This window comes from Staurois parvus, unplaced genomic scaffold (genome assembly GCF_062004578.1).
Source record: "Staurois parvus isolate SC_StPar_1 unplaced genomic scaffold, SC_StPar_1.0 ptg000414l, whole genome shotgun sequence".
Taxonomy (NCBI): Eukaryota; Metazoa; Chordata; class Amphibia; order Anura; family Ranidae; genus Staurois; species Staurois parvus.
Genome location: NW_028318210.1, coordinates 5,981,113 through 5,995,874, shown reverse-complemented (window position 1 = coordinate 5,995,874; position 14,762 = coordinate 5,981,113). Strand labels below are relative to the sequence as shown.

Here is a 14,762-nt window from a genome sequence, read left to right as displayed (position 1 = left end):
CCGTACACCCCTAACCCCATCCCAGTTCAAATCTCCTAATACAATTAAAAAAACAAAGCTCAAGGACTGGTTGCCGTCTCCTGGAAACAAGTCTGATTGAGGAAATGCGTGCTGCCTGGCTGTGCAGGACTATAGCGGGAGCCAAAAACTTCAGCAAGTTCCTAAGAGGGTAGTGCTACACTTACAAAATAGATCTGCTAACTCAGAAACATACCTAACAGAAGAGATGGCAATCATGAAGTCAACTTAAAAGCAGTCTTAAACTAAAAAACTAAAAATTTATTAAAATCGCAGCTTACAAATTCTTAGATGTGCTGGCTGCCATTAGTTTTTTTCCCCTTTATTTTCATCTGGTAATCCAGCCATCAAATTCACTTCTTTTCAATCTATTTCAAAAGAACAAGATGTCCAAAAAAAGTAGCAGTTTGAGGGTAGCATCAACCCATTTACCACAAACAGGAGTGCTTACAATGGATGGCTTTTATTTCTGTAAAACCTTTATCCCAAAAAGAAAGAAATTTTTGCTGTAACTGCTTATAAAGTGTTAGCTGGTTCTTCCCCCCTCTGCCACGTCTGATGGTAGCTGTGGCAGGCTCTGCTCTGCCTGGCCACACTCTTCACCACCGGCTGGACCAACTTCAGCACAAGGGACTGAGAAGAGCTGGAGGTGACCACCATGGAGGTACAGGGGGTATTGTATGTGTAGCTATCTGCTGATATATAGGACACTGGCAGGTGCTAGGTACTTAACAACCAGTAAACAGCAGAGCGGGCACCCAATGGTGTCCTTAACCAGTGAATAGCTGGCTTTCGTGGAGCCAGCACCTGCTGGTGTCCTTAACAACTAGCTATTCACCACTTAGTGTGTTTTAGAAGCATGGAAGTGTGAAAGAGCGCTAACATAGGAGTGTGTCACTGGCTGTATCACCAGGAAAAATGAAAGTGCAAAAAAAAAAAAACACTAATGCAGCCACCCCATTTAAGGATTGGTAAGCTGCAATATAGTACATTTTGGGTTAATATGGATTTAAGGGTAGGTTGTTCCAAAGGAATGTCTGTAACCAGTTCAAAGGGAAGTTTCTGAAGAGCAAAAAGCACTTGAAGGCATTGATGGCTTAAAAAAAAAAAAAAAACACATGACAACTATCCACTGACTTGAATATGCACTGGTGGGAGATTTGTAGTGCAAATTCATGCCCATGAGACAATTATACATATTTTTTCAGGAATGCTAGGCTTCTGGTGCCCCTTGATGGTTTATGTAGGCAAGTGCTGTGGTACTGTGATTCTACTTTGACTAGGTGACCTCGTAGAAAGGAGGTCCAATACTGTAGAGACAGTCTGATGGCAATGGGTTCCAGAATGCTAATGGAAAGTTGCGACTCCTGTGGGGACCATGTCCCCTGAACAGCCAGGCAGCTGTTGTGATGGGGAAGTTGGAATATGGAAATAGGCATTTTTTACATCTACTAATACAGGAAATTCTCTTTGTCTGAGGGAAGCAACAACAGATCTTGTAGATTCTATCTGTAATTTTGGAACACGAAGAAATCGGTTTAGTAATCTTTAGTCCAGTATTGTGCGCTTTCCTCCATTTGGTTTCAGGACTGTGAATGGTTTGCATAAAACATTGAAACCGTTCTCCTGAAGGAACAGCTACACACACTCCTTGTACCTAGAGTTGGTGCAAGGTAGTCATCAAATTTGCCTTCTTTTGGTCTGAATCTGGCAGATTTGAAGATAAGAAACAATAAGAATTCATACAGTGCTTAGAACCAGTGCAGCAGTTAGTGAAGGAAAGAGCTTGTTTGGAGCAGTTTGGTCCAAACAAACTCTATGAAGTGACAGGAAACCTGGAGATCAAATTTAAAGCCAGGAACCAGAGCTCATGTACAGGAAAACTTTGCCTTATATTTTCCATGATGCTGGGCCATAATAAGGTCCAGGCTACTCAGCTGCTGGTGGGCACCCCCCCAAGTGGTCTTCAGGGTCTAGGAACCACATAAATGGACCATGGCCCTGGGCCTGTAAAGCACCCTGCAGCTAACTTCACACACTGGATTTTGTTCCAAGGTGAGTGTCAAATGCAGGATCCAGTGCCTGAAGCTAACAAAAGCCAGCCCCACATGGTGGCATCTGGGTATGGTCCTCAAGGTACACACCAAGGGTAACCGTTTCAGAAACTGCTAGATGGTGCAAGGCAATCAGACGATGTTGATAGAAGGTTCAGATGGAAAACACTTCCCCAGAGGAAAACAGGTCCATCGCCTAAGCTCACTATCAAAACACTGGAGCCTCATAGATTTGGTGGGGTTATATGGGTACACTTCAGCAAAGGTTCTTGCCAGTGTCCAGTCATCTGTAGCAGCATGTAATCCATGGTCTTGGAATACCCATTCTGTGTCCTTTAATGTACAAATAAGATGTTATTATTACCTTCTATTGTCCTTCCAGTCTCCAAGCTCCAGCTCCAGGGTGCCTTGTTGATGCTGACTATATAGGGCCAGCCCTCCCAGTGCATGCAGGTGACCACACATGTATGCCACAGCTGAACTAAAAAGAAAAAACAGAACAAAATGTTTACAACCTGTGACCTGTTCAAATAATGAAGCTTACCAATTTTGCATACCAAATGTTTTATATTTTCATTGGCTTGAAGCATAAAGACAGCTCGATTTTAACAAAAGCTTCAGTATGAATAGCTTTGTTGAAAAAACTGTTCAATTAAAAAAAGTTATGTGGATAGGCGAACATACTTAATATATTTAAAGTGGAACTCTAGGTGAACTGCTAAATACACAACAGAAATACATATACAGTATGTGCACTGTGTTACCTGCCAACTGATTTGTAACTTGCCTGGAACTCCTCAAATAAATGCAGTAGAGCAATACAGCCTGGACAAGGACCTGCCTTAGGCTGGACAATGAAACAACAGCAGAACATGTACGAATTCACCACCATTCTCTCTCCATCTCTTAAACCTGAAATTTAGTGTGGGTATGTAGTATGTATATAGTAAAACTTCATCTAGGATATGCAGTTCAATATTGGGCACCAGTTCACAAAAAGGATATTGGATAACTGGAGAAAGTGAAGAGAAGGGCAACTAAACTGATAAGAGGCATGGAGAAGCTCAGCTATGAGTAAATATTAGGGAAAGTGAATTTATTCTCTCTTGAGAAGAGGAAATAAAGGGATATATGATCAACATGTATAAATAAGAGGCTCAGGGGGCGTGGTAAAGATGGTGACCTGAGCAGACGTGGGTGAGAGAAGCTCCACACCAGCCTGTTGCATTTATCTGTTTTTTATAGAGATCTACCCCTCTGGGTGACGCAATCTACACCACAGCATCTCAGGGCATGACCAGAGGTGATTTTGGGACCAGACATAAGTGGGTCTCCACCTCTAAACCGTCCCTATCTGTGAAAGGGAAAGGAGACTTGGGCCGTCCTAACATGGCTGCCAAGACTGAGGCAGGGGACCCTGTGGCGTTGGAGCCCAATCAATTTACTGCTCTTATGAAAGCCATCTCGGTCTGTCAGACCACGCTCACGGCAAAGATAGACCTTCAGCAGACTGATATTGGGCTGATTAGGAGAGACAAGGACAAGTTCCAAGACCAGCTTACTGAGGTGGAGAGGCGCATTGGCGACTTGGAGGATTCCGTTCAGGAACAACCCCAAGAACAGGAAATGCAGGAATAACCTTTGGGTAGTCAGGCTGCCAGAGGAAGCCAAAGGCCAAGATCCTGTGGTCTTCATGGAGCGCTTACTGCACACACTCCTCCCTTTTCTCCCTTTTTTGCGGTAGAGCGGGCTTCATAGGATGCCACTGGTGAGGGGCCCACCAAGTGCTCCACCATGCACCTTCATCTTTCGCCTCCTCAACTTCCGAGTTAGAGACATGTTGCTGCAGGAGACGTGGAAATTGGAGGCACTGCATTATGAGAATGTTAAGCTTATGCTTTTTCCAGATTACTCGGTGGAAACTCAGAGGCTCTGGAGGACCTTCAACCATGTCAAGGCCCAACTTTGCACTCAAGGGTTAAAATACAATATGCTATTCCCAGCTCACCTCCGGGTGGAGGATGGCGAGTCTACTCGCTATTTTACCTCTCCTGAAGATGTCTCACAATGGCTTGATATCTTGCCCTGCGCCCGCTGATATGGTGTGCACTTTTGCCTAATACTTCTGCTCGGGTTGGGGGGCCGCAGCACTTGCACAGCTAAGTTGCTTGATAACTGCCTTCATTGTGCCTACCCCTTTGCAAACTATGGAATTTGTAGCTGTAAGTTTTAACGAACTTCAAAAGAGCCTCTTATCTTAATTAAATCACAATAGCACCAGACCCTAGGCCTGGATGGCAGCTGTAAACAGCTTATTAGTCTTGGCAGGATGTCTATTTCAGGAACCATGGAAAACACTTTTCTCTGTCCGATCGTAAAACAATAATAACTCAGTCAAAAATGACCTGTTAGGCCATTAAGGTTCTAGGAATGCAGAGCAACCATAAAACATCTATTCCACATGTAACAATTCCACATACAATTCATAGAATTCAACAGGAACAGGGTACATTAATATTAGGGGAATATCATACCGAACAAATCAAGGTCATACATGACTATGTTAGCACATAGGAAAGCGGGAGAAAGCAGTCTCTTCCCTCCTGGGTGACAAAGGTACGCTGTGTTGGGTTCTAAATATATTTCTGAATAATAATCTGCCAGTTGCTAGAATGCCACCTGCACATATTGGAAGTTGTTAATATTAGTATGAAACTGTAGTTGGTCATAAATTTGGTGACACTCCTAGCACCCATCCCCTAAACCAGATGATTGGTCAGTTGTTCTCAGGTAACACTCCTTTGATATCAAAGAAAAGGGACTGACCGGATCTAGTAAACGAGCTCTCGTTTAACATCAACCAAGGAACATCTTAATGGACTTGAGAGCCAAGGCAACCTTTTTGCTTGGACAATTGGACTCTGCTAAACCAGAGCTTTGCAAATATTCTGCCTTCTTAACTCCTTTCTTTTATTTCTCTGTTGCATTACCGTTCTCTATTTCTTTGTAACATCCCTTTCTGTAAATATTTTAATTGCACCATTTTGACCTTTTTAGTAATAAACCCTATTTTGAAAAGTGTTGAAACTGTCTTTAAAGCTTTTAATGCAAACTAAAGAATCCCTGTCTCTTGAAGAGTGCTACTGTATAATAATCCTCTGAATATACTTGTCTGTGGTGACAGTGTGTGTTACAGACATTTATTGTTAACATTTGTTCTTGCTAACATTGTGAAGGGTTGATAGGCACAAAACGATCTGGTGGCAGTTTGGAGTTTCAAGGGTTAATTGCGTAATTAATTAATCCCGCTCTCAGGCTGCTGGCACATAGATTGTGGTCCCGCGAGCTGGAAAATCTTTGTGCAGGGTGCACCTGAGTGGCATTGTTACGCAAATGACAGAGCGGTGTGAGATTGGCTGGTCCTTTGTCACAAGTTGGTAGAAGGGCAGGGGTCAGGCACCGCGTTCGTCACACAAGGGTACTGGGTTGTGGGCGGAATTAATCTCTGTAGGTCTATTGTGCTGGGAGCGTACCTTCCCCTGGGCCTTTGGAACATTTCTATCCTGTTAGATTTATAGTTTACTCTTTCTCATGGCTCCCATAAGATTTCTCTCCAGGAATGGACGGGGTTTGAATGCTAAAATCAAGAAATCTCTAGTCTTTACTTACCTCAAGAAGTACAACCCTCATGTCTGTATACTTCAGGAAACTCACCTCATGAGCAGTAGAGTTTTGAGGTTAAAGAAACCCTATGTAGCCCATTATTACCATGCAACTTTTTCAGCATATGTTCAGGGGTCAGCATATCAATCCACAAGTCCCTTAACTATACCCTGTTGGATCTAGGTTAGACCCCGAAGGAAGGTACGTGCTGGTACATGCAGTCATTGATGCAATTGCCATGCTTATTTTAGGCTTATATGTGCTCCAGCCATGGCATCATATCTCCATACCTTGAATACCCTTCTATCTGGTTATGCTACTGATAATATAATTGCAGGGGATTTCAATATGCTCACAAATACATATTTAGTTTACTCCTGATGCTGCTGTGGACTCTGCATGCTCTAAGTGGGCGTCTGCCTGTGGATTATACGATTTATGGCGGTGGAAATACCCTGATGTCAGGGCCTTCACTTGTCACTGCACTACCTATAACACTATGTCAATAATAGATTTAATATATGTTAGTAGTAGCTTGCTATCCAAAGTTCAAGAGGTCTCTATGCTCCCTATAGGGATCTCTGATCATGCCCCTATGATGTGTAGTCTATAAACGATGACCCTTCCTTCAGAGAAGATATGGTGGCTGCCCTGCTTCTGGTTCTCGGATAATAGGGTTTCCCCGCAGATACAGGACTGCTGGCCCCTAAATGAAGGTTCGATTTCTCCTGAAATTTTCTGGGATGCATTTAAAGCCTATGTTAGGGTTTGTTATCAATCTGCTATATCTGCAGTCCAACGAGATGCTGCTGCTGATCTGGACAGTGCAGAGAATAAGGCCCAGACACTTGAATCACAGTATACTATAACTTGTAATCCTATTACTTACCAGGATATGAAGGTAGCATACCGAGAGGTAATGCTCATCTGAGTGGAGGCAGCGGGAAAGTAACAGTTGTCCCAATCGCAGTGCATTTTTGAGCAGGGCAAAAAAAACGCGAAGCTCTTGTTTGGTTGTCTAAAGAGCAAACACCTACTACCAGTATTGCTAAGAACCAGGATGGGAACAGATGCTCCAATCACTTTGGAAGGGGTGCAGCAGGTCCTGGGTGATGTCCAATCTGTGAAAACTCAGGAGTAGATGGTCTTCCCCCCACATTTTACAAGCAGTACAGTGAAATTTTAACACCTAAGTTCCATGTGATGCTGGTTGAGGCTTTGCAGAAGGGCACCCTCCCAGCCTCCATGGCCCAGGCAGTCATTGTAGTTGTTCCTAAACCAGGGAAGGATCCCAAATTATGTATGTCCTACTGACCTATTTCCCTCCTTAATACAGATGCCAAGATACTAACCAAGATCCTTGCCAGAAGACTCACTGAGGTTATTCTCACATTGATACATGATTATCAATTGGGCTTTATGCCCGGTATGGGTACAGACAATCATCGGAGACTATATACGGTATTGACCTCTACCAATTGCATTACCCAGTCCAATGTGGTTGCGTCTCTTGACGCAGAAAAAGCTTTTGATTTAATTGAATGGGCATATCTGTGGGAGATACTTAGGGCTTTGGCCCTAAATTTATTTCTTGGTTACAGACCCTATACATGAATCAGACAGCCCAGGTATGCATGGGGGATACTCTTTCCCCCTCCTTTGGCCTATGCACGGGAACAAGACAAGGATGCCCCCTCTCCCTGGGTCTGTTTGCCCTTGCCATTGAGCCTATGGCCATCCTTCTCCGTTCCTCCTTGGAGGTCCATGAGATAACAATAGGACCGCTGGAGGAGAAAGTTTCCTTATAAGCGGACGATACCATATTATATCTTAGAGATGCTAATGACCAGCTATTGGCGGCCCTGACTGTTATAATGATTTTGGGAACTACTCAGGGATCCGTATTAACTGGGAGAAATCTGTTTTTTGCCTTCAAGCCTCAACTGCCCCACCAGTGACGACTACGCCGCTGAAGAGGTCTCCCGGTTTAAATACTTAGGGGTTGAAATTCATAGCGATTGAACATAATACGTTTCTATTAACCTGAACCCGGTGGTCTCTGTCCTGACTCAGAAATGCGCTGTATGGAAGTCTTTACACTTAACACGGTTGGTCGCATTAACCTCATTAATATGTCTATTTTACCCAAGTTTCGGTATCTGTTTAGGCACACCTCAGTACCTATACCTACTGCCTTCTTGTGTAGATGGATAGTATAGTCATCTCCTTCGTTTGGAAAAGTGCTACTCCTAGAATTGCCAAAACTACTTTGCAGTTGCCGATTATCCTTGGGGGCCTAGCGCCTCTGAGTTTTACTAAAATACTACTGGGCTGTGGTCTTAGTCATGGCTCGTCGGTGGTTTGCAGAAGTAACGGCTAACCCTGCAGCCACCTTAGGAGGTGGCATTGCTTGACTCCTACACTGAGCTTCGGAACCTGGTGCATCAGGGCCCACGATCTAATTGTAACATTACCCTCCCTATGAAGGCAATCCTTCGAGTATGAGCAACTGTAAGGTCAAAAATGGGAAAGAAGAACAGCTGGTCCCCATTTATTCCACTAAGGGGCAACCCTTACTTATTACACTTCTGTTCCATTCCAGACCCTGTATTGTGGGCTCGATACAATATAAAAACATTATGTGATACAGTCTCCCGGGGTCGATTGCTTACTTTAGACAACCTCAAGCAGAGACAAGGTCTTCCTAATCGGTTGTTTTTTAGGTTCCTTCAACTGCAACATGTTTTTGGGGCCCAGTTCCCTCATCATATAACTCTCGAGGTTGCCTCTTTGGAAGACCTTTTGAGGTCAGGGGATTGCCATATACTCTCTTTTGGCAGGATTAGATACCTCTAAAGTATTACAACTTTACTCTCTGTGACGAGCTGATATCCCTACATTGGCTGATGATGATTAGGAAGAGGGTATACAATATCTGTCACTGGTGATCTCGGCACGGGATAGATTCATTCAACTTAAGTTTTTACATAGCGTTTATTACTCAGCTGTCTGTTTGTCGAGAATATAAGAATATATGTCTCTAGGGACCCTCGGAACCAGGTACATTTTTTCAAATGGTGTGGGCATGCTCACAGGTGCAGGAGTTCTGGAATGGAGTGGTAGAGGATATTAACATGATTCGAAAACTGCAGATCTCTTGCAGTCCAATCCAATTACTGTTAGGGATCTGTGAAAACAGAGGTCCCTCAATCTAAAAATACTCTTCGTCTTCTACATGGCGTTCTATGCTAGGAAGGCAATCTTACTCCAATGGAAAAAGCCTCATCCCCTGACTGTTCAACAATGGAAATCTTTAGTTAATGCCACCCTGCCCCTGTATAAACTGACGTACCTGGGCCGAAATTGCCCAAGTAAGTTTAATAAGATATGTTGGTATCTGATTACCTGTCTTTCATAGGGTATTCTCTGCCACCTGTTAATCTGACATGACACCCGCTTCAGGTTTACAGGGGTCCTATTCCTTTTCCTCCTTTTTCATATTCTCTCATTCAGCCCTTGTTCTGTACCCCTTGCCCCCCCCCCCCCCCCCGCTCCCTTACTGCTTTTTTCCCCCTCTCCTTTCTAGCCCTTCCCCTGCCCTCAACCTCTCTCTTCACCCCTCCTTTTGTTGGTTGCATTGTAACCTATACGTGGGTTATCCCCCCTGAGCCTGTCCCCTCGCTGCTTAGACAGATGGATTTAGACATAGAGTTACTGTCCACCTTTTGAATGTGCGAAGAAGGTGCTGGTCCATTGTATTTTGTATATCCTGCCCATTCTGTAATGCGAACCTAGTATGCCTCTGTATTTTGAATCCGCTGTACTTTCTGCTTACTGTCGAAGATTTACCACTTCTATGTGTTCTGCTTTATTAAACTTGAACAAAGTTATTGTTAAAATACATAAGAGGTCCATATAGTGAACTTGGTATAGAGTTATTCTCTTTCAGGTCATTACAGAAGACAAGGGGGCATCTTTACATCTAGAGGAAGAGATCTATTCTCCAAAATATGAAAAGGCTTCTTCACAGTGAGAGCTGTGAAAATGTGGAACAGACTCCCTCAAGAGCTGGTTCTGATCAGCTCAGTAGATTTGTTTTTGTTCTTTAAAACAAAAACAAGCTGGATGCATTTCTAAATGCACACAATATAATGGGATATTAATATTTAGAGGTAATAACGACAGGGGTGGTTGAACCAGGGAATATCCAATTGCCTCATGAGAGACTCCCACAAATCATCATGCTCTGTGATTGGGTGGAGGAAATAATGTCATTCAATGGTTTCTCCTGCATTCACGATCCACAGTGGGGTAGTATTATTACAGGTTTTGCCAATGGCTGTAAGGGCAGAAAGAGGTGGGTAAGCAGCACAACTTTTTTCACTGGCAACAGCTTAGCGCAGTATCTAGTAGCTCTGAAGGAGGCACTGTAGGAATGTTTTTTAGCAGAAGTTTGCATTAATGTGATAAATACCATTACACATACCACAAAATCTTTGGTGCTATATCCCAAAATAGAAAATACATTAAACCTCAGTTTAAACCCAAGTGCATGTAAACTCCAAACATAATGTCTCCTATTTTCTTCCTTATGGTGTTTTAAGCATTCCACTGAAAGCATTTTATCTGTTGATCCAACCAGAAATCTTGTGGGTCCTTAACTTCTTGTACTCTCTATGCTTGGACTGTTATCAGTTAGCATTATTCTTAGCTATCACATTGAATACAAAACATTTCCCCCATGTAATGGACTGGGAGGGGTATATAATCCTAATGCACTTCCCACCAATAAAGGATACGGGAGGGAAACATTAGGAAAGTCCGCTGCTATAGCAGCAGTGACTGCTGTTGATAGTTCTCCCCTCTCTGTAGCTGCAGAGGTGGAGGAGAATAATCGGCTGTCAACCCGTTATACTATTCTGGCTTCTCCTCGGCCACCTGCAGCTTCCTCCGCTCCCCTCAGCTGCTCCTGGAGGCTTCACCTACATGGTACATGGACGCAACATCGTTGCACCCTCCCACCACCAGGAGAGGAAGAGGGCACCTGAATCAGATGAACTGTGCAATTAATGTTCTATGTTACACTGCTGACCCTTGCACTATGCGTCACAGGCATCAAACGAAGCTCTGCTTTGTTTTCCCTTAATGCCACACTTTCACTTAGCGAAAGTCTCTTACGTGTGATTGTAAAGATGAAAAAAATTGTTCTAAGTTTATAAGAGGCTTGAGTAGTTACAATTAATTTATTGTTTCTCTATTGATGTGAAACACTTATTTTCCTTTTATGTTTACACTGCTTTATGTTAATACTGTTAAAGTTGTTGTTAATTTTAAATTTTTGTAACTTTAATCTGCATAAAACATTTAACAGTGTAATTTCATGAGATAATTTACGAGGGCATGTTTAGGGGCAGGGTGGGGCAGGTCAGGGCAGGGTAGAGGTTGGGTGGGCAACTGGTGGCGAGTAACTCTTAATGCCTGGCTAGTAGCTCAGGACTTGAAATTTTGAGCCCTGTGCTAGTATACATCGCATACTAGCACATTATGACAGACTTACCCTAAAATGAACCCCTTCAGTGGCACACTGTCACTGCTGACAGGGCTTACATTTTCACCTGGTCTTTGTTCCAGGTTTGTGGGCTCCGACCATTTGAATGGTCAAGCCGTGATGACCTCAGTACCATGTATGCGTGCGGGAGTCAGACATGGCACAGCTCTCTCAATGGACACAATGTCATCTATTGAGAGCAACACACATGTGCCGGTGATGTCACCAGCTGCTACTAAGGTAAACATCTCCTAAATGGTGCATGTTTAGGAGATATTAACCACAACTACAGGTAAGGCTTACCTGTATATGTAAATAAAAAAACGGCGTGCAATAAAGCAATATAAATATAAGTGTACAAAGCATACAATGGATTTAAATAATTGATAACATGAAAGAATAATATAATAAAACAAACAATAAACATTCCAGTGTGTTCCACCACCTCTCTGCTATAATTTACCTCAAAAATTGACCCACACAAAAAGGTAAGGTCTACAAACACTTTCCACGCAACCTGGGTCAAAACACTATCACAAGCCACCAGAAAACTAAGCAACACATCAATCATCCAATTGATATCTCAGGATCCAGACCACAATTAGGGATTCTCTTTTACTTTCATTTTGGTCATAATGAGAAACAGGACAAATAAAGAGGGCCTGGCAGATATTTTAATTCCGCTCCATTCTATCAAAAAAATAAAAAATTTGCCTTTAGTTACACTTTAAAGTGTATGTTAACTCAAACTATTTTTTCATGTTCTCTTTATTTCTTAATTTACTGTCAAATACCTTCTGATCCCACCAGTTCCCCTTGGTACCTAATCTAATATGACTATGCCAAGCATGGAAGCAGATACTAAACGTGCTAGTGTGGTCAGTCTGCATCCATGGGACTGCTGCTCAGATGCAACGTGCCTGATTCCCGTAGTCAGTTTAGATGCCTCACCCTCCATCCAACCCTATACTATGTATACACTCCCTTCTTCCTCTGTGTGTAGAGGGACATAAATGGTGCCTATGTGGTCATATGTCCACAAAATAAAACCTCTAATAAAAAGGTACACAACATTTATCTAAAATAAAAGGAACTGTGATTATGGTTCTGAAAAAAATATTTGCTGTATAAGAATGTGATTTAGTAGATGTGTGTTCACAAAAACTTTAAATGGCTGCAATCCAAAAATTAATATAGAGCGACGCTTAGGAAGGAAGAAGCATTTTAGTTTTAGTCTGCCTTTACCAAAAGGAAAAATTGTGCAAAAATCTGTAGAAACCTAGGAACTATATTACAGAGAGGGGTCACAAACAGGCAATTTCAGGTTTATGTCCTTGAATGACAACCAGGGTTGTCCAACCTGCATCCCAAGATGGCTATAAATGCGGTCCAACACAAAATTATAAACGTTTATTTTTTGTAAAAAATATGTTTACACTTAAAAAAACATTTTGTCCACACGTGTTTTCTGAAAGTCTCTCTTTACTGGACTTTTATAAGTTTTACTTTCCCAAAGAAAAATCTCCCACTCTTCATAATCTGTTTTTGACAGCACCTATAGTTGTGAGCAACCATTTTCAAGGATGGCGCACACGAAGGGCAAAATTAGAACCAAAATATCAGATGAGCACCTTGAGAATTAATTGGGAATTGCTACTACATCCATCGAACTAGATATTGATGCATTAGTTTATCAAAAACAGTGTCAAATATCATACTAGTTTTATGTTGCCCTCTTTTACTTTTATAATAAAAAATATAAAAAAAATAACAATTTTTTTTATTACCCATAAATGTACAATATCTACATCAATGATCATTAACTTGTGATCTGTGACTTTTTCTGCCCAACAGCTATCCTTATTGCTACTGTATTTTATATGTGGCACAAGACAATTCTTCTTCTAATATGGCCCAGTAAGGTGAAAAGGTTGGACACCCCTGCTCTAAACCTTAGTTCACAGCCAGTAAAATGGTATTTCCTTTTTTTCTCATTTTGACAATGTTTTGCTGGCTTCTGTTTAAGTGCTTCCTTGTTAGGAGTGCCACCTGTTTTGTGAATCTAGTATCACCTTTCCACTAGTTGCACTTAATTGTTTGTGGACTGATTAATTCCTACAGTGCGTGGTCTACTGAGTAACACTGGGGGTGATGTATAAAAGGAGGAGATACTACACAGTATAAAAGGAGGAAATACTACACAGTATAGTACATCCAGCCAGAAAAAAACAGTAGGAGTATTAGGAGTTGCTGTTATTTAATAGCTGGTAAAGCAAAAGTTGTAAGTAAATATGATCTGGCAAAAAAGATTTATCATTTTAAGAATAGGCTGTGTTCATAAAAAACAGTGGATATTGTATGTGAATAGGGGACTGACCTCATTACTTCCCGGATACCAGGGGATGAAGACACAATGGTTGAAGTGGTGTAGTGACCAAACCACACAGATTGGTTGCTATGTAGACTCTCTACAGCAAACTCCGACAACTTCTGCATCTGATCCTAGAAGAGGCACAAGACAGCATATACAGTAATTTGAAAACAATATCATGGAAACCCTGATATATAGTGCATGCATACTCAGGTTGCTATGGCTGATCAATTTGTGACTGCAAAGAGAAAGAGCGCGAGAGAAAAAGGGAGCGCAAGCGAAATAACGAGAGCACGAGAGAAATGACGAGAGCGCAAGAGAAAGGAGAGAGAGAGAAAGCGCGAGAGTGAGAGAGTGCGAGCGAGAAAGCGAAGAAAGAGAGACAGAGAGAGAGAAAAAGAGAGAGAGCAATACGTCCAGACTCTGATCTGATTGTGATCCTAACAGGCGCCTAGAGTACAACAAAATGGTGGCCGCTAATACCAGTAATTCAATACAACACAACAAGGAACCGACCACAGCAATATGGCGGCTGGCGGGACAACAAAATGGCAACCGCCAATCATTATCGATTGGTATCAGGATTTTGGGGGGTATATATAGATGTTCGGTGGGGCGCTCCAGCTCCGATCCTGATGAAGTCATATGACGAAACGCGTAGGGTAGGGTTTGTTAGCGCCACATCTGTTCCTTGAGTTGGAATACAGAGGAATTGCAGTGTCCTAGGATTTTACAGTGCCATACACATGCTCACATGTAAGGGCCTATTTTAAGTGTTTTATACCCAATAAAAAAAAACAGTATTACGATATGGAAGCTTCCTTTGATTGTTTTTCACGGCTGTGGAGGAGGATTGTGGATGATCTGGAGTGTTTTTCATACATGGAGCTCAGAATCAGTGGATAGAGGCTTCAAGAGCACGCAGGAAGCTGATCGCTATAGAGGCTTGCTGAAGCACCAAATGCAGGTCGTCAACATCTTGTGGTGAGTGGGGCTCTGGAGGAGGTGCACTGAGTGGGGCACTCAACACAAAGATCTTTATGGATTGATCACTGAATCACATATTATCACATGAAATGTGAATGTGGAAAGTATTTTATTTTGGGAC

The 14,762-nt window shown here is 42.3% G+C and overlaps 1 protein-coding gene across 2 annotated transcripts in view; it reads right to left on the bottom strand.

Annotated features, from left to right (window-relative positions):
* TMEM62 (transmembrane protein 62) overlaps positions 1 to 14,762 on the bottom strand; it is a 123,289-nt gene that overhangs the window by 38,107 nt on the left and 70,420 nt on the right. For both annotated transcript variants that reach the window (XM_089686887.1, XM_089686888.1), the window contains 2 exons: positions 13,661 to 13,785; positions 2,437 to 2,553 (listed from right to left, as the gene is read on the bottom strand). In XM_089686887.1, coding sequence (XP_089543013.1) covers positions 2,437 to 2,553; positions 13,661 to 13,785 — 242 coding nt within the window. The remainder of the gene's footprint in view (positions 1 to 2,436; positions 2,554 to 13,660; positions 13,786 to 14,762) is intronic.